The 21,426-nt window shown below is 41.0% G+C and overlaps 1 protein-coding gene across 9 annotated transcripts in view; it reads right to left on the reverse strand.

The window, feature by feature from the left end:
- Positions 1–21,426, reverse strand: part of MPDZ (multiple PDZ domain crumbs cell polarity complex component) — an 856,387-nt gene that overhangs the window by 763,628 nt on the left and 71,333 nt on the right. For all 9 annotated transcript variants that reach the window (XM_086961394.1, XM_086961393.1, XM_086961386.1 and 6 more), the window contains exons 2-4: positions 14,439–14,512; positions 5,439–5,605; positions 2,814–3,035 (exon numbers count right to left, since the gene is read on the reverse strand). In XM_086961394.1, coding sequence (XP_086817520.1) covers positions 2,814–3,035; positions 5,439–5,605; positions 14,439–14,454 — 405 coding nt within the window. In that variant the 5' untranslated portion in view covers positions 14,455–14,512. The remainder of the gene's footprint in view (positions 1–2,813; positions 3,036–5,438; positions 5,606–14,438; positions 14,513–21,426) is intronic.

Consider the following 21,426-nt stretch of genomic DNA (forward strand, 5'->3'; position numbering starts at 1 on the left):
GCATTTCATTACATCCTCCTCATGTCAATAATGTCTATAGAAACTTACATTCAGACTTTACATATATCACAGAGAAACCATATGAAAACAGAATAGATCAAGCATGTGTAGTCTATAAATTCATAAAGCAGCGTAAGTGTGCTACTTAAAGAATACATTTGAAAAGGGTCATGTATTCCAATATCTAGGAGCAGACAAAGGTATATTAGTGATAAATTAGTGGGACCTCAGTGGGCACACAGTAATGCTCCCACTAACATTTCCAGATATATTCACACTTAAAGAAGCATAAGCATGTTTCATGGTTACCCACAATGTCGTCCACCTCCACTGTAGTCTGGATTTTATATAAAAATGTTACAGTGGCTCCACTGTTACTCTTAGTTTCACAGGAAAGAGTGTCCAGATTGCAAAGCTGGAGGGCATATCAATGAAGGGGATGAGGTACCAGGCTTATGCAGTTTGGTTTGCCAAATGGAGAGAGTTGATTAGTGGTATTTCACAGCCTTCATCTGCTTTCTACTCTCCTTCAGGGTCAGCAGCCTTAGTCAGACTATACACATAAGTAGCCTAATCCCAGGACTGGGACCACGTGTGATTAGCTTGTCCAAACGTATGGATGGGGCCCAGCATCTAGCTATGGACAAAGCAAAATTTGTTGTCTCTTATCACACATATACTAGGGAGGTATTGTGTTCAAGCACAACTAATTAGGGTTAGTCCTTTCCTCAATGGATTATTAGCTTTGCCCTCACCCTTTCCATTTGGTATTAGGACAACTTCATATTAGTCACAGAAAACTTTTTTCTCCTTGACGTGTATGGGTTGGTTTTGTCCAGAACTTTGAGAATGAGTGGCTTAGGGCTTGAATAAAAGTTTGGCAGTGTCGGAGCAGGCCCAACTGTGAGCCTTTCCATGGCGGGCCCACCCCCATGAAAAGGCTGGCACTGGGTAAAGTCATAATATGCTTTTAGGTGCCGCAGCGGAACCGCCAAGCATATTGCTTCCCCAGACCACGTCCAGACCGCCAGGGATCACAGATCCTTGGTGGTTGCAGCAGTCCCCTGGAGGTGCAACCTCTGTACTCGCAATACTGTGGTCGGACCGCTGGTGTGGTTGTCCCCAACCAATACCGCCCTTCCACCTCGAGTTTGGCGGTGCTATGGACCGCCAAATATGCAGTGCCAGGTCGGACTGTATTTCTTCTCAAATTCCTTCTTGATGTAGGCTGCAATGTCCTTCGCAATGCCGTACATTTCCATGGCCTGTGTGGCATAATCAACGGCGTCTTACTGCCCAACCTCAAACCGATCTGCATTCTTGATTGCAGCCTTCCTGTCAGACGTTGTAAACCTGTGGCAGTGACAAGGGCTTGCAGTGCAATGTCTCCCATCGCAGGCAACGCTGCTCTCAGCTCCTTCCCTCTACGGCAGCTAAAGTGCTTGGAATATTCCTTTAAGTCTAGTATCCAATTCTGATGCCAGTGAAGGGACTTCAGAGAGACACTTAATTCTAGTTGGCTAATATTGGCTCTTTAGATCATGGTTACTACTCTGTGGCAGGTATTATAGGCTGCCAAACTCCGCCACTTGCTGCAGTTCAAATACCAGCTTCTCCACACAGTTTTTCTTCTGATGGATGTCTTACATCTTTGCAGAATAGCTTTGGAATTGAAAACAGAGGAAATGTTTCATCTAAGGAGGGTTCATATGCATTTGGGCTTCTAGGTACCTGCAAATGAAGCACATTTTGCAATTTTGACACATTATGCCAGATGGTGCACATTCAGTGGGCTTCATCCACACAACTGTAAATCATTGTTTCCAATATATTCCTGAAAGGATTTTCCTGTATTATTATTCCTTTAAACGTTAGTAGCACATGTCTTATGCATATTCCAGATTCTAGATCAGTGCTCCATTAACCTTAATCCTTTTAGGATGTTGCAATGCTGTTACAGGTGTTTCCTTGGGCCCATCAGAGCCTTGGAGAATTATTTTTCGGGGAAAAAAGCTATGCAATCTGGAGGCATTTAACAGAAAGACTAGCTTGTTTGACTGGACTATACTCATCCCTTTGGGAATTCAGATTATCCATTTAAGACTCAAATGCCTTTCGACAAAGGGTAATAAAGTTTCTAGTGCCACTGGGCCTGGTTGGCCATCATATTAGCATGCTAGATGGTCATGGAGGTCCTCACAGGAATATGGTGGAGGCCACAAAAGGTGATGGCAGTGCCTTTGGGGTCTCATTGAGTGATAACTACAGGGCAGTCACTTGAACTTTGCCTAGCAAATTTCATATTCAGTATAGAATATCAGTGCAGGCTGCCAGGGAAGGTGATTTTGTTGAAAGTATCCCAAACACTTATGTTTTAAACATGCTTTTTTCAGGGGTTTTTGCAAAGTACAAATTCACAGGCGGTGCACTGATAAGTTCTTCGGTCTGTTTAAGGTATCCATGTCTGAAGGGCAGTTAAACTTAGAGAAAAGATTAAAAAGATTGGTTTGATGATTACCTTGTTATTTATTTGCAATGAATATGAATCCATAGCTATGTCTTCCTCGATGCAGTCCTGAGCTATCCCCCATCCAGTCACCCGTGCTCATTAAAAAAATTAAGGTAAAATCAAGAAGTAAAATTCCCTCTCTAACTTCTGAAGGAAAAAGGATCTTTGTTTAATAAGAGAACAAATATGTTATCTGTATCCATCATGAGCACTTATGCTCACTCTATAGTGACTAATATGTGCAGAACTCAGACTTGGAATAATGAAAGTTACTAACAAGTAACTAAGCCATTTACTCTCTTACCTGGGACATTTTCTTGATAATTTCTTCAAACTCTTCACTGGAAGGTTTACCATTCATCTGGGGGGAAGTTGACCTTTCAGATTCCGCAGGTGAATTAACAGGGCAACCGTTCTGCTGGGCCAAGGAATACGACTCATTTTGAAGGACTGAGTCAGCAATGTAAGCATGGTGAGGAGAGTGGCCAAAATCACTGCTAGATCTTAATGGAGGAGTTGTGTTGACCTAGAAACAATTCATGTTTAGGTTAGCCATTACAACTCCACCATGAAATCTTTTTCACAATATTCTTGTAAGAAAAATATATATATTTTTTTAACACAAAATTAAGCATTCGTACACTAATATATGTGCCTGTATTGTGCAAGAAGAGAACAAAAAACTACAATGCACCGCACAAGTGCTTTAAAGGATAAACAAGTGAGAGGATAAAAGAATACAAGGGAAGAACATCTGGAGGAAATGAAAATGGTAAACAAGGATAGATAAGGTAGCTAAGGAGGACCTGCAAATTGAGACAGTAGAGGGGGTGACAGGTAATTAACACTTGAGGAGAGATGACAGACAGCACACAGAGTTAAGAGAGGCAATAAACAGGAGGCATGAGGGACCTTCGAGAACAAAGAGGATTTCAAGAGGTAAGTTGATCGTGGTCACGAGTAGAGATTCATTAAGAGTATTGTAGGTGTACTTCTTCTGCCAACCTCTTTGAATAGAACTGCTTCTAAACTTCCAAATTCACCTTAATATATCAAATATATCAAGATCTTTTAGGTATAAAGGTTAGAAACAGAATATTTTTCCTTTTGAATGCTGGATCGAAGTCATGGCATATATCTCAGGAAACTGCTCTCTGGTTTCCATTTACTGTGTGAAGTGTCTAACCGCCAGGAATGAACTTGCTGCCAGAGGGACATTTTGTAGCAGCACTAGGCTTTTGAATTAAATAGCCTTAATGCTGCTACAAAAATATTCTCTTGGCAGCAGTCCTGTTTCGTTTTTTACCAAGTGGCCATTGTGCAGGACAGAATGAGGAGTATGGTGACCAGTGAGTAAGACTACCTTGAAGACTGAGTGAAGCATGGTTAACCATTAGAAGGTCCAAGTGATGACTTTGTGAGGCAAGATGGTAATAATGAACACCTTACTGACATCCTTATAACCCAGAAGACACAGAACCACGCAATGTATGTCTCCCTTCCACAATAATTGGGGGGGTTCTGAATGTGTGCGGGTGTCTGCTGAGTGATGAGTGAAGGGGTGGAAAGAATGCCATCTTTCGGAAAAACCTATTGGAAGTTTAGATATGTTGCCTTTCCTCAGAGTTTGTAGGGGAATACGCCTGCGGTCCACCAATACATTATTCGGGGTTAACTCTGCATTCCCTGTCCAGCACCTTTAAATGAGGGTGTAACATTGCATCACTAAAGATTACGCTATTTCCGAGCGATAGAACTAAAAATCTTGACTTTTCCCCAGAAACAAATTCCACTAGGAATTAATTACCTGGACACTTCTGTGTGGGGGTAAAGTGCAAACTTTGTGCGCTAATTATAATCCCAATCCAGAGACAAATTCTGGGTTTGTGCGGTCGAATGGGGATCTCGGTCTCTTTTGCCGTGAGAGCCGTTTTGCTTGGCTAGAGTTACACCTTATTTGGCAGATGAGATTCGTAGGCAGATATACTGGAGAATAAGTATATGGCCTTCCTTTCCATACAGCATTTTATGGAATGATGAGGTATCAGTAAAACATAATTATCTTGGAAATGCAATAAGAAACTTAAAAAATAGCATGGCAAGCACATGAGAGTAAGGGGAAACCCATCGTCAGAATTCATAAGGTGTAGAGGATTTTTCTGTTTACCTACAGTCATTTGATTGATATCAGTCCCAATGACGGGCTCACCAAAATAGTTATTCTTAACGTTTGTCAAAAAATTGATCATCATTTTGTCTGATCACTCAAGAAACACAAACAGATTATAAACCTACACCATTGTTAACCTCGAACTTCGATCCTGCTTTGAAGATGGTGGCTGGGTCCAACCCTGCACCATTACAAAATGACAGCAGAGAAAAATTTCAGTTTTCTTGACAATTACACAAAAGAAAAGAATCCTGGGCGTTGCAAAGTCACTTGCCTCACTAATCAGTCATTCATACACCGATTGATTCATTAGCATGTGTATAGCCAGAAAATGTACGGTTTTGTAACTTTTTCCTGTAGAACCTGGGTTAATACCTGCCATCAAAAGAAATGTTAACTTAAGGCTGAAGTATATGAATGTACATAAATATTATATTAGTATGAATACAGAACAAATGCCTAGTATTATTTAGAATTGACAAAATAGGCATTCAGGGCAATGCTATTGTGTGTGGCATGCTAGGACGTATTTGTCAGACGAAAATGGTAACAAAGTATTGAGAAAGACATTTTGTTAGGAATTTTAACATATCTTTGTGTTTCCATTTGAATATTTAGCATGCAAATTGGTGTATGTGAGGGCTGCATCAATGAATTACCCACACTGCACTGATTAAGAACATTAAACATTGCTTCGATGAAATCATTTAAACACTGTATTTTTTTTGTATTAGGATGTATTTCATTAGGTCATCCTACCTGTTCTCTCAGTTGCTGAAATGATGTTTGAAGCGTCAGAATCTGGCTGAATAGGGGACTCTGTAACACCGATTTAAGCAGACTCAACTTCTCCTCATTCGTGACATCACCCCGTTCCCGTACCTTTTCCTGCAGGCGCTCCACTGCCTGCAGGGCACGCTGTGTATCTGCAGCACACAGAGAAAAAGCATCAGCATCAAGTTCCAAGGCCAAAATATTATATAAAAAGGCAGATTTTATTCAAGCTGTTGATATTAAAGATAAATGAAAAACTATCCCTAAAAACTGGATGAAATGAATCATGCAGTTAATTCTTCTCAATAAATTACCCCCCCCACCCCAATGAATTCACTCTTGTGCGAATAAAGTACCTAGTTTATTACTTCATTACAATAACAAGAAGTAAGGCTTAACTGCTCTTGTGATGACATTTGCCCAACAATCACTGACTGAAAATTACACATTCTTTGCATAATTTTGGACTAGGTATTTGAAGCGTTAACACTTTGTTTCTTAATGAATTGATTGTTTTTTTCTTACAATATGTTTTCTATATATCAGTCATAAATACATAGCTCTTCAAACCTGTACCTGTGACAAAGTTTACTGACAGAATACCTGAACATCTACAATTTATTAGAGGTTACTGGAAGATAAACAAATGCTCCAAAATAAACTCTAGCAGAGGTGTTCTTACGGAAAACTGTACTGTATGGTTAGGAATATATCACAAATGTGAAGGGTGCTTTAGAAGGCAGTTCAGCATCCCCTCCCTAACCCTTGCAAAATAAATCACTTGGACATGTGAAGGATTTTACAGTCAAAAAGCATGTGTTTTTGCAAACACAAAAGGTACAGTGTAGCAAAGGTACACTGCAACTTTCAAATGTGTTTGGATCTCGCAGCGTAGAACTTTCAAAATTATTTGGCAAAGAGTAGGTAAAATGGGCATTCCCCTCCATTGCTAGTGATTCGCAGCAGAATATATCTGTGGTCCATGACCTCAATTACAGTTCGAACCAATGTGTAGTACAAATCCTGGATGAGTTGGTATCCATTCAACAAAGATAAGCAAGCATGCTACCATTTTTTTTGTCTGTCTGCTTGAGATGTCGTTCACACGTCCGTGTGAAAAAAACACGTAGTTTTTTTTTAAAAGACTCCTCACCCACTAACCTACTTGGTGGCATGCTTCATCACTGATATCCCACCAGAGACACAGCGCATCAATGGTGTGCTACAACGCCTGATTACAGAAGAGCTGGTATTTTTTTTTATGTTTCTCAAGTGAAGAAACAAATATTTCAGGAACAGTCCAGCTTCAGCTGCCATCTTAAGAACAGACAGCTGTCTGGCTCTAGTTTTGTCAACTCATTTTTCATTAGTGCTCCTCATTTCTGTATATCTTATTTATCTATAATCACCTTCTAACTTAATACTGTACTGTGAACACACCAACATCCTACTTGATCTAGATGGTCAACCAAGTATAAATGTCAGTTTTAGTAGTTGCAGCTCATACCCGTGGCTCTTACATGGCTTGACTCAGGTCGTCTGTGAAATAGCTCAGCAGTAACATGTTTCCTTACATGGCTCAATGCCATACATTATGTGCTTCAGCAAAGAGTAGTCTGACTTACATAATGCACATTAATTTTGGAACATCTTGGGCCCCAAAAACATTGTTCATAGTTCCAGATGGTTTATCTGGAATTTCTTTCCTCATATGCTCCATTTGCTGAGAGCTTAACATCATCCATGTCCACAATCTTCTCTGCTGGATTGATATCTGTTCTGATAGTCACCTGGGGAGAGGACTTTATGAATTACTTTCCTTCATACAGATTGTGTGGATTTCGCTAGTTCAGTCTTTGCATTAGTCTCTATTTTTACCATTAGAAAAACCAAAACCCCTAAAGTTATTCACTGGTCATTTAGGGGCGTTACTACAGTGGGCACCTTCTTATCATACTCCAAGAAGCAAGGCTCTTGTAGGAGGCCAATATCACCTACACTACTTTTAGTGGCCTCATAGTCAGACAGCCTCAGATTATATTTAATGTTTATAGTTGCCTCCAGGATTTCTGTTATGTGTCTGCAAACACCAGTTTCATTTCATTCAATGTGAAACCTCAGGTTTGATGTCTTGGGTGGCAGGCTGGCAGAAAGCAGTCAGCGAGCACAGCAGAGGCAGGTGGTTTTCAGGGGGCATCGCTAAGGTGCCCTCTTTGTGCATTTATTAGTAAATCCAACAATGGAATCAGTCTGGGTTTATCAATACGAAATTGTTGATACCAGGCATCCCTATCTTCAGTGAAGACATCATGTAGCTAGTAAATAGTTTTCACCAGTGTCCCGCACATGGTTTAAAATGGCTACCCTAGTCACTTGTACTAGCAGTTATAGGACTGTCCAGCACAGGGGCAGATCTGCTCATGCAGGTATGCCCTCACATGTAATATTCGGTTGCCTGCCTTAGGGCTGCTAAGCCTGCTGAAGGGGTAACTAACAAATATTATGTGCATTGTTGGGGAGAGGATGTGGTCTAACAGGGCGGTCAACTTCAAATGTGGGGAACAGGGTTCGAGTCTCAGCAATGACGCTCAACATCCTGTGATTCTGGGCAAATCCCTTCATCTACCCGTGCCTAACACAAATGAATGTGTCCTTGTGTAACGCAACTGGTGCTCATGTAAAGGGATCCGATACCTGATATCTTCAGGTCAAGCTCGCTCTATATAAAACTCTGGAAAAAAATTGTTAGGGGATATGTCATACAGGGATGTATGACATGCTGTGTTTTTGCTATTGTCTGCACCAAGACAGGCAGCCTGCAATGGCAAACTTGCATGTGTTTGGTGAGGGGTCCCCGAGGGTGGCACAATTTGTGCTGCAGCTCTCAGGGACCCTCTTTAGTACCTCAGGTCCTAGGTACCAGAGGTACCACTTACTAGGGACTTACAGAGGGTGCTAAAGGTTTTGCCAATTGGGGGAAACAATTGTACAATTTTGGGAAAGAGCTCTGGCACTGGGGAACTGGTTAACAGGAACCCAGTAAACCTATGGTCCAAATCACATCATTACCAGGCAAACAGTGTGGGTGACCAGGCCAAAAGGAGTACTTTCCTACAATCATCCGAGTAAATCAGAGGCACACAATCTCAATGTCTCCCTTAACTGTTGTCAGTGCCATTGACTCCTTCATGACCATGTGGCACAGCCAATTGCATATTGTGTGGGTTTTATTGATAGGAATGTAGTATATCACATGTTTATCATCTCTCTATTGAATTAAGAAAAAACTGCATAGATTGTGCAGATCTCTCTCCGAAAACCTAACCTGGCAAAACAGAAATGCTGTGTTTGCCATTCAGACACCCAAACCTTGAAATAAGTATAAATGTCTAAAAAACAAAATTACAATTTGTGGGCTTCGAGTTTTCGCCCACTGTGAGGAGTAAAATTTTCAGATTTGTTATTGTTAGAACTCAGTGTCATTTCTGCCTTCTCATTGATTTTGATGCTCCAAAAAGTTTGTCAAATGGTACATAAAAGAAAGAAACCAGCACTGGTTTGTTCATAGCGTTGCGATTACTTTTAATGAAAACGATATTAGATGGATAAACTGAAGAAATGTTGCCAAACCCTGTGAAATAATAGTTGACGTAACAATAGAGTCTACCCAAAAAGATATACATTGGGCGAAACTCAGTGTATTTTCAAATATGATGAAATAGTTGTCGAGAACATTCACAAGATGCAAAGCTGCAATTTGTTTGAAAATGTGGAGCACTGCAAACTATCAAAATAAGAGACAGCGACATTCAGAACATTCTCTATTGCTCATTTCCTTCAAGTGCAACCTACCTAAATGTTATACTAATCTCCAGAACGCAGCCTCCTCCAAAAGCTTTTTGAGAAAATTAATCAAAGTGTCCATTACTATAATATGAGACAATAAGTGGATAAGTACCGTTAACAGTAACCGGCTGCTGGAACATCTTACGCACAAATGAATGAAATAATTTTGTTTCTGCATTCGGTATGTGATTTGCCAAGGAATAACTCGTCCCTTTTCTGGGAAATTGTCAAACTACCTCTTTTTTAGCCCAATCAGGAAAACATCATATGTGCTCATATACTTGCGCAGACAAATTGGGTGACATTTTGAGGGAATATACGATCTTCCCACTTGTTAATCATCTAGCCCCTCCTGTGTATGATTACAGTTCACGGTGAAGAAGGTCACAGAGGCCATAAATGTGTCTTCCAAAACTAAAGGCCCTGCTGATATGTTTTAAGCATACGTCTTACAATAGGCTCCACGTCTTACAAATATTACTAAGCCTGTAGTGACACATAGCCTTCCTAGCTCCTGGTCATAATCGGTGATATTGCCCATTTTCAAAAAAGGCAATGAGGTTGATCCTTGTTGATACAGGTCGATCTCCCTCATAGAATCAATGATTAAGATATTAGGGCAGATTGTTCTGAATTGAATGACATCGCGGGCATCAGAGATTCAGGTGTACTCTCTGATATTCAATATGGGTTTCAACCAGGCTTAGGGACGACCAATCAATGTTTAAATCTCTATTTAATTATTAACAAGTACACTACAGTCAAGAAGGAATCTTGACATGGGACTTTCATGGACTTGAGCTCGGCACTTGATAGGGTAAATAGAGACTAACTTTGGTCTACTATGATCTCTCTAGGTGTTGAATCAAACATTGTGTATCTTTTGCGAGATCTCCATCCGAATTTATTGGCTCATTTGAGATACAGGCAGGGCGGGGAATGCTCAGCTTTGTTTAGATAAAATGGAGTTGTTCGCATGGGGTGCTTTCTAGCCTTTTTTTTATTCCCTCTTCAGATTTATCAAATAGAATATACTTTAGTGAATGATGGTTATGATGTGCCTGTATGCAGATGACATGTTTTAATGAACATAACGATATTAGGCCTATAATGATTATTATATTAATGCATGGTCATCAATTCCTTGGATTTAAACACTCATTTTAACAAATCCCATGTAATGATGTTTGGCTCTAGACATGCTAAATCTCATGTTTTTAAGGAAGGTGAACAACAATATTATTAGAAAAGTTAATTTGCACTCTTTTTTTAAGATTAGTTTTCGATCCAACTATAGCCTCGTTGTCTCTTTTATCCTCTAGGTCAATGACATTTAATAGATTCCTTCTAGACTTAAGAGCAGGCCGTTAGCAGTAATTCTTACGATATATCAGGCAAAATGTTTCCCATTTCCTCTTATGGAGGTGACATCTTCAGAAAACACGTTTTTAAAGAGATTATTATTCCTCCCAACTCCCCTGCTAGTTTTACAGTGCATGAAGTTGGGTGTAGCCTTTCTTACAGATATATTGAAGATGCGTCCTGTGATACAATGAATGTTGGTTTGGATTAAACCAGAAGCGGTACTAAACTGCATGTTAAGAGATTGTCTAGCTTTGAATGGATCTAATAAAATTCCTTGGTTCCTATATCAAAAGAATCTTCACAGAACTGGGGCATCCGGAGATTTTTTGCAGTGCGTAAAAGCTTGTGGAAGCGGAAAAAGAAAGCTTTCAAGGACCTCTCTAGGTCTATGAGAGAAAGTTCGGAGGTGTTCAAACCAGCTGTTAGATCTCACTTTATGTTGTTAACTTTGCCTACCCTTGAACGTTATTTAAATCTAGGAATGTCTTCCCATCAATGTTTGTTTTTATGGACTAGATTTAGATTAAACTTGATCCATCATTTGTTATCGGTTCCAAAGGGTTGGCATAAGGATTTTTTTCCAGAACCCTGTAGTTGTGAACTGGTTGAAAAACAGGACACTTTGCATTTTATAATGTTCTGTCATTTTTATGCGCATTCGCCCAAAAAATATATTTTTCCATTATTAAAAGATGTGCTCTATACACAGGTCAAACCTGCTTTGTTGCATTTACAAAGACTTTTAAATCATCACACTTGCTTTTATGTGGCATGCGTTTTATCTAGTGCTGTCAGACTGAGGAATTCTGTGGAAATACAATTGTTTATTTTTACTTTGTGATTTTTTGCGCTTGTTCGATGTGTTATTCATTTTATTGATGATGGATTATTTTTACTTTTGTAATTATATTGTAATTGTATTGTCTTTTATAGCTTACAAACAAACCAAATAAGAAAGTTAATTAATGAATGCTTAACTCCTAATGAATAATTAAGGTCCTGCAAATAGCAGAGCTCAAGTCCTACTACTCTCATAACAACATTTTTTGCATTTTTCCAATGAATTTCTACATACATTTCCAAACGTTTCTGCTGAGTTGACCTGAGTTTTTCAAGATTCCGCTCCTTTATCTTCAGCACCCTTAATGCATCAATAAATACACTAATTGCACTAATATGCATGTGCTGCACAGACTAATTACTTATGAATGTAGGGAAAGGTTTTATCTTCAGGTAAGCAGTGCATTTTCATTTGCGGAGCCAATAGCCTGTAAGAACTTATTATAGCCTGGAATCATACTTGAACTCTAGCTCCTTCTAGATCATCCACTCTCAGTCCATACAGAAATAATTCTCATCACTCATTTAATGTCTTTAATGGAGAATGTGACGCTGACTCTTTGAGTGCACATAATGCAGCAAATCTACAAAAATCACTAAAGAACCCTATAAAAAATCATTTTGGATAAACACAAGACATGCATAACAAAACTATTAAGAATTCACAAAGTCGATTCAGTTTGGCATTCACTACTGAGGCAAAAATTAGCATTTTGCAGTAGCAGACAAAGGTATTAGTGAGAGGGAGTGGGAGTGGGTGAATGGAACTTTCTAACAAAGAGTCCCTCAAAACGCTGCCCTCAACAGTAATTGCATACCATAATATTCCAAGACGGCTCATCTGAACTACCATCAAAGCACTTTGGAGAACCTAGGTAGGCCATGAGTCAGGTTGATACAGTGAACCTTTTCATATCAGTGCCAAAAATACAGTGAGTGGTTCTATTGTGTTGCTTGGTAAAGATGATAACAGACATGTTGGTGTTTTTGAAGCAGATATGAGATGTGCACTGCCAAGGAGTTGGCTAGCTTGCACTGATGGTAAACGTCTTTAAATCAGTTACACTAACCTGAATACACATACAGGCCAATCAAAGACTGCAGACTAAAGTTAGAACTTTGGTCAACATATCTATGCATGGCCTTGTATGTCATTTTGAGCACTAAGGAAGCCTACACTTAACCAACTTTACCCACCCACTGTAAAAATATATATATTGTACCAGAGTGAACTCATTGCCACACCTCCTGACTGTGTGATGGTGTGCCCATCTCCACAAAACTAACAAGATGGTGAGAAGCATCAATGATTATCTTTGGAAACCAGATCTGCACAGTAAAAAAGATCTGGAGCCCAATTCTTCCTTAATAGCTCATGATAATTTAGTTACCATGTTGGGTTTGCTTCATAAGAACAGTTTCAGAAGAGTCTCCCTTTACTTTCTCATGGCAGCAGAAAGTCCAAAAATATGCATGAAGTTTTCTAACTTGAATATTATAATGAAGACCTCTAATGCACAGCGTATTGTATATATGTAGCATATTTTATAACTCTATAAATAATTCCACAGTTCATATGAGTACGCAAGTATTGGTCCATATCGCTCTTAGAATTACTGTCTTGCAGTTTGTACATCACTCAATTTCTAACAATAGATTACCAATATGGACTGGTCTGAATTGAGACGCTGTGTTACCACATTTGCCACACACAACGCGAAGACTGTTTTGCCCAGCACTGTGAATGCTTGCTAGGGGATAAAAACTTCCTACATAATATTTAGTTGGGCAACAATAAACATCAGTTATCTGTTAACTACACCAAGAGATCTCCTCAAGGTTGAATGTGTGTGCTCTACTACTGCATGGTATGTTAACTTTCACACCTATCCTACAAAATTCAGTTTCATTTCCCCCTCATTCCAAAGAGCAATATCTGCCATTCTGGAAGGTGATAAAGATATCTCTCTCCTTTGTAGCATCTTTACCACTATAGCTTTTTTGCAAGATTTGAACAGAGGTGGCTGGTAAGGTTTGTAAGTGGAGGGCTCATAAAAACATAAATATGCTCATAACAGGTAATTACTTTGCTTCTTATAAAAACATTTGTTCCTTGATCGATCACCTCTGCAAAATGAATCTAATTCTGCAGCTTATGGCAAGGAAATCAGCGTAACCCTACCTTTTCCTATCCTCTTAAGCAGCAAACGTCCAGGTGCAAATCTTTGCCCAAAAAGCTCACCCGATATTAAATCCTTCTGGCTTGCGTGCTGAATGCCTGACTGGAAAAGATATGCACTTTGGGAAAAGCAACCCAGCCAATCCAAACACTGCTCTCATGCTGCTTAGAATACTAAGCAACATAAGAGCATTGGCAGTATTGACTGGGGCAGGAAAACAGCGCTCTGTCAGACACCGATGAGGCTGAGTTTCTGCAGTCTTTCTTCCTTGGCAGCGTTTATTGGGAAATCCTGAACTATGTATGTCTTACTGCCCAGAGTGAAAACATCGACCAATCTGACATGCACATTTTGGTTAACACAGCCTAAGCCAACTACGTCATGTAACAGCAATAGCAGACACTTGCGTTCTGCTTTTGCAGGAGAAAGAGCTCCGGAAGCTGGCACTAAAAGGTATCAAAATTAAAGGTGCCTCCGAGGAAAGTGATTTTTAAGATAAAATATGTGTGTAATATAACTTTGATAATGGCTCACAGTGGGGAGGGTCAACCACCCCACGCTCATATGGAGGATCCGCCTGTGGATTTGAAGCACAAAGTAGCCATTTTGGTGTAATATTTGCATCTTAGAAGTTTAATACTCATAATTATTACTGTCTATAAAAGCAACCCTCTTCATAAATAACTGAACCCTAAATCAACAGCAATATTACATGTAAAAAACAAATATAAACGTGCATTTACATACAGCATACCTATTGTTTCTAACATGTCGGCTTCAAGTGCTGTAATAGTTCGATTTCAATTTTCATAGGTATTTGATGCAGGCCTGCAGAAAAGAAATGTATAAATGAGAGAAAATCATATCTAATGTTGAAGCAAACATGTAATAACAAATATAGTGGCCAAAGTACTCCTACACTACTGAAGTACAAGAATACTACAAGATCACCTAATGAACGCCAAAACACAGTCTTCTACCATCACTGTCATCACAAATAAACATTGAGGTAACCAGGTGGAGAACAGTGTCTTACTTTCAGTAGATCTCATTATCAGTACAAATTTGTCTCAAGATACTATCACCTATGATGACATTGTACAAAGAAGATGCAGGAAGCAGGCTCTTTACGTGATGTGAAACATCAGAAATCTGATATACTGTGTAAGGAGTCCAGAGGTTCCTTTACGAGTGGACTGGACTTGCTATGAACTCCCAAAGTGCTCTATTAGGGGGTACTGTGGTCGGGCAGCCTTAGGCTTAACACGGAGGAGGGCAAGACATTTGCAAAGAGACACAATGCTAAATAACTGACAAGCAGGAGATCAACATCAATTTATAAAAAACAGCAAGTATATTTATATATGTGTTTGCATCAGAGAAAAATCGTTCTGGTAAAAACATTTTCGAAGATAAATTCTTTTCACTTTCAAAAGTGGACACAGTGCAATTTTTGAGTTCTGCAATATTATCCTATAGAAAGAAGAACAAATTCTGCAAACAGGTACAGTACATTGACTTACAGGACCAATCCCCAGGAGTCAGGGGCGGCTTCTCCAATAGGGCGGAGGAGCGTCGCCCCACTGCTTTCTCGCAGTGTGAGAAGCAGAAACATAAAATGGCAAAACTACCATTTTATGTTTCTGCTTCTAGCACTGCGAGAAAGCAGAAGTGTTGGTTGCTGAAGGCGCTGACTGTTTGGTCAGCCCTATGATGACCAAACCAGTCATGCGCAGTCTGTCTTTTCTCTATGTAGGCTGCATGCAGCCTACATGAAGAAAATGGTCACCCTATGGGCGCCTGGCTGGTCGGCGTCCTGACTAATCACAACGCTGCCATTGCAGCGCTGTGATTGGCTAAGGGGAGGGGAGGGAGGCTGCCAGCTTCCTGTTCCTGCCGGAGGCAGGAGAGAAGGAGAGGAGCAGAGACGAAGCGGGAACTGGCAGCGGCCCACCCCTGCGCAACCCCGCCCCTGCATGACCCCCCTACCCGGGAGTCATGGCGGCCACGGCTGCCAGGAGTTAAGGTGAGGGGTGGGCAAGGTCCATGGCAGCCCCAGCAGTAAACCACCAGCAGCACGAGGGAGGCAGGTTGCAGAGTGCAAACCAGCATCGGGAGCCCGATAGGTTTCAATGGGGATTGGTCACTGTAAAAAGAGGCTTCAGGTTCTGGCTAGGAAGCCAGTCCAGGTGAACCAACAGGGGGTGGTGGTGGGGGGGGTTCAAGGCTTGTGATGCTCGGGCAAATAAGGGCACCTGGGGTCCTCTTCTACACGAGCCGGGAGTGACGGATGCAGAGGTGTCTTTAGGCGTCGGGTTTCTCTTACCGGGAGCAGTAGTGGTAGAGGAGGCCTGCGTGTAGAGACAGCAGGCGGCGTACGGGAGTCCATGAGGAGTGAGACCACGATGATCTCTAGCTCTGGACTGCTGGGGGACCTTGTTGACACTAGTGGCCCACTTCAACTCGGGCAGGAGGCGACTGGTACAGTATTTCAAAAAGGAATGTGGGTGTCCTCCTTTTTAGAGTAGATCAGGATAATTTCTTTTCAGTGCTTTCCCTAGTTTTTTATGAGCTCCTTTGATATTGGACATACGATTCCATTTCCGATTAAAAAACAAAATTCCACTTGGTGTATAGCTAAAGACGTGTGACCAATTTGTTCGACATAGGCTCCTTTATTGTTGAACATATGGTTACATTTCTCTCAAAATGCATCTTTCCATTTGATATATGGCTAAGCGTTTGTAAACAGCTAACAAGTGGTTCACCCCCTGTATGGCTAATTGAGCCTGGGGCTTTCTCAAGGCTGCGAAGAGCGAAAAAAAGAAGTAAAAAGGAGAAGTAGTGATTAGGGTTGGATGTCTTATATTTCAGAAGACCATCACCACGAACTGAAGTGAGGGAGCATCCTTCTCGCAATATTCAGAAATTAAGACCTTTTAACAATGATAGGTCTTATTGTTATGTGGAAGAACTTTAGGATCATGCAGCTGACCATAAGTGGCGGCCGAAGAGAGGAAAATAAGAAAACAAATCCAGGTATTTAGTCAAGTGATGGTTGCTAGCAGAGGTAGCTGTTTATAGACATTCATATGGTACCAAAACATGCAGCAGCAAATGTTCACCAGTAGAAAAACAATCGGCAAAGAAGGGGCGGAGGGGGAAGGAAAGGAGAGTTGAGGACTGGGGGAGAAGGAGGGAGAGTTAGGGGCGAAAAAGGGGAGAACAGGGGAAGAAAGAAGGTATCTAGTTTGAATGTGGTCACAACCGAATATGTTAGTGTTCATATTTTGATACTTAAAGTTAGTACCCAAAGAGTATTAATTTAAGAATGGTGAAATGGAACCATATGTCAAACAATAAAGGAGTCAATTTTTCGCAACTGTTTATACAAACATTAAGTGGAATTTTGGTTCTTAATTGGAAATGAAATCGAACGTCCAATAACAAAGGAGTTCATGAAAAACTAGGGAAAACAATGAAAATAAATTGTTCTGATCTACTTTAAAGGGGAGGACAAACTAATTCCTTTTCAAACTACATTTCAACTGAGGTACATAAGGTCCAAGCCCCATTGGAGTGTTCACCCGCACAAAATATTGAGCGTTCTTAATCGACAGGAAGAAGGTGATGGACCTTTTAACTAAGTTACTCTAGATGGGTGCAGTGGTGTCTTCGAGTGTCGGGTTTTGGCGGTTCCGGAGGATTAGTCGACTTTGTTGCAGTTTTGACATGGGATGCAAACAGGCTGGTGGGGTTGGTACTAGTTCAGCTCCTTCTTCTCTCCTCTCTGCTGCTCTTCAATGTGGGAAGAGGCTTGCACAGTTATATTACAAATGTTATCTATTCTTTGTGAGGAAAACCTGCACTGCTGATGCTGTGAGGAAAGCTTGCACTATACCTGTTCAGAGCGATGGAAGCTTGAACAGCTGATGCCCATATTGTAGTGCTTACTTTGTGCAGGTGGTAGGTACCAGCACTAATGTTTAGGTCTCACCTCAGACAGTGCATGGACTGTCTCTTGTAAGACATTTTGTAAGCTTACAGGGGGCTTAGAGTCGACCTACTGCTTACTATTGGTTGGCTTCATCATCACTCATTTCCTAGCTTCTCTTAGGTTATTATTTTATTATTATTTTATTATTTAAGCTTGTAGAGAGCGACAGCTACCCGAAAGGGTCTACCGGCGCTAAGATACTGCAGCTATCAAGAGATGGTTGGCCAAGTAGTTATAGATCGAAAAGCCAGGTCTTAACGGCTTTGCGAAAACAAATAAGGCTGTCCTCAGACCGGATGGCCAGAGGAAGAGAGTTCCATAACTTGGGCCCTAAGTAAGAAAAGGAGCGACCTCCCATTCTGGAGAGCTTGATCCTGTGAACTGAGAAAAGACATTGGGAAGAAGAGCAGAGGGAACGGGAAGGTGAGTAAGATTTTACTAGGGTCTGTAGATAACTAGGTGCCACCTTATGCCTGATCTTATGCATGTAGGTGAGTGCCTTAAACCTCACTCGGTTTTCAACCTTCAACCAGTGAAGATCACGGAGGCGGTTGATCTTCACTGGTGCACATAGGTTAATGTGTGCAAGCTTCACTACTACTTCTTGCGATTGCCCCTTCCAAAGTCCAAGTACTGCTTCCTTCCCCAGGAAGTCTCCTTCTGCTGCTCGCACATTCAGGCCATGGGCTTTTTCCTTTTAGTTGAAGCACTCCATAATAGTGTATGTGCTTGCAGGCCCTCCCACTCCCATCCCGTGCTGTGTTTCTTCTCCTGTCCCTCCCACCACTCTCAATCCTTGTGTTGCTTCTACAATGATCCTAGCCCCCTCCCATTGTCCTTAGTGTTTCTTTCCCCTTCCTCCACCCGTCACAACAAAAAAAGGAGATGTGCTGTGGCTTCGCTGAACATGTCATAGTGCTTTTTTTACTTTTAGCCATGCTGCACAGCAGCCACACTGCTGTATAACATGGCTAAAATAAAATTGACAAAGCCAATACATCTCTCAAAGGTGAGACCTATTGGATATGCTAAAGCGTGTTATGGAATGGGACTTAATTGCTAGGTGTTGATTGACAGCCCTTTTGTCTCCAACAGATATTGTTTCCAATTCTCTAAAATCTGCACCTAATGGACTGTGGCTACACCTTGAGGAGTATTCCCTACTCAACTGACGTTATTTGATGTTTGAAGTATCATTCTGCATCCTATGGAGTGCTTGAAATGCATGAAGGGCTATTATACATCTGTAAAAAACAATCATCACACATTCAATTCTTTATCTTATGCATATGTGTTATGCAAAAAAAAATCCTTTTAGATTTTTTTTGTAATTACTACAATAGGCTTTTTAGGTCGATTTCATCAGCCCATAGGGTGTGCTGTTGGAACAGCCATTTCCACTCTGGGCTATTTTCGAGCATCTTTCAACCAGTGGCTTTGGACTTTGTCACTCATTTCTTGGCTCAGTCCAATAAAGTTTTCATCTTTCACTTAATGCTATTGGTTGTATTCTTCGTCATCCATATGAGAGTTTGCTTCGAACTGCACAAGGGCTTACTTTAAAAGTATAGACTTTGTCCTTTTGTATAGGTTCCACTTTCTAAGTAGGAACTGTTCGTTTGTTGTACAACAAATGTTGGTATTGGGCCAGGCTGATTCTTTGCACCCCCTCAGGATATGTTGGCCTAGTACTGCTGGCTCACAGTGTCACCATGAGTACCGCTAAACCTAATAGGGTAACAAATGGGTTGGGCAACCTCACAACATGACAACCCGGACTCCCCAAGGAATTGTGGCAACAGATCTAGAACATTTCTGCTCAGTCACGCGTGGATACCCAGAGAGATACACAAGAAATACACAAAGGGGTGTTTCAATATTTATTGAACCATTGTGATTCTTGTATAAAATATGTGCCCTGCAATGATTTAGAGACAGGAGCAGATAAAAGTGATATGCAGTATGAGACTACGGAAAAGGAGAAGTAATTCCACCACTGTGCTAAAACTGTGTTTACATGCTTGCATATAAGCACTGTTTATAGTGAACTCCTACTGTGCACTCCCTAACCAAGTTGTTAAGGCTGGTAATCTGACAAAATCCCCTACTGATAGTCTAACTCTCCATTACCTGTGGGTGAATGTGTTCAGGTACCCGTCTTGGTCACAAGTTGGGCATCCCTCCTCGTAGAGGGTAAACAGGAATCAGCTGGGCTGAGACTCCGACAACAGTGACCTTGCAGTGACAGAAAAGTATTTCTCTGGTTTGAACACGGAAATGTGTGTGGATATATAATAAGAAGTATGCTGTTCTATAATGGGAAGGGAGGTGCAGTCCTAACCAAGGGGGCACATGTGGGAAATGGTCCTGGTAGGTGCAAGAGCCCTCACACAACCCAAAGAATGCCATGCTTCATCATTGGGCAGCTCCTCATTCGGCCAGCGCTGCAATGGCCAACGGGGGTTCTTTGCTGGAGATCTGTTACATGAGATCTTGGCCGATAACGAAGAGGGTGAGTGTGGCATGTGTACTGTATATAAAGGTTGGCGCCACATGGACCAGTGATATTCACACCATTTGGCCGCTCTGTTACATCAGTTCATTATCCAAACACTCACAATGGGGAGCAGTACTAACTTTGAGTGATTTAATTGTTCTGGGCACATCATAACGATGTACCTAATGGCAAGTTGCTCAGGCCCCTTTCATGAGTCCCCACCAGGGATGGCATCACATGGGTAGGTGATACCCACACTGTTTTGGCAACTCTGTGACATCAGTCTATTATCGTATTTTACACCTACTTTGGGGCGATGTGTCTGAGGACTAGCTTTGAGTGATTTGTTTGTTCTGGGTCCAACATGGATGTAACTTTACCAATCTAACTATGCACCTAGTGACAAGTTCACAGTCAGACCAGGACAATGGTGTAGTTTGGTTAGCCATTTATTCACTATGAGGTGCACTGCAACTAACCACCAAAACAGAATTATGATGGTTTTTGAGCTTTACCTTTCTTTTACTTTGATTATAATACTTGATCTCCCCCTATTTTTTCAATATATATATATATATATATATATATATATATATATATATATATATATATATATATATATATATATATATATATATATATATATATATATATATATATATATTCCTTTCAGATGCCCGAGATCATGAAGACGCTACTCCACGGAGGATGATTTCACAAAACCTTTAATTGCAAGCCACGCAAGGAGTCCCTCCATTTCCTGTCCCTGACGCGTTTCTGTGTTAACAAACACCTTAATCATAGGGGGAGGGGGAACTTGGCAAGACACGGACTGTCCTCCAACATCATGTTACCAATACGCAGTCACTTCCCAGTAAGTGGCATGCTGGGTGTTGAAGTCACTAATAAAACCTTCCAGTAGGTTCCGTTTTCGTGCCATTGTTTAAAAAATCCCCAAATTATTTAAAGTTTTTATCGCACTCCAGTGTGCTTGTGGACTGCCTGCATGGCTTCTTTCATGCGTCCCTCGTGCTGGCAGGCGATGATAGTACAGCAGCCTCGCAGACCTGATATTGGCAGGCGGTGCATCTTCCGCGGCTCGGAGCCTGCCGCGTGTAACATTCCTTTCAGATGCCCCAGATCATGAAGACGCTACTCCACGGAGGATGATTTCACAAAACCTTTAATTGCAAGCCACGCAAGGAGTCCCTCCATTTCCTGTCCCTGACGCGTTTCTGTGTTAACAAA

This window comes from Lissotriton vulgaris, chromosome 3_1 (genome assembly GCF_964263255.1).
Source record: "Lissotriton vulgaris chromosome 3_1, aLisVul1.2, whole genome shotgun sequence".
NCBI classification, from domain to species: Eukaryota; Metazoa; Chordata; class Amphibia; order Caudata; family Salamandridae; genus Lissotriton; species Lissotriton vulgaris.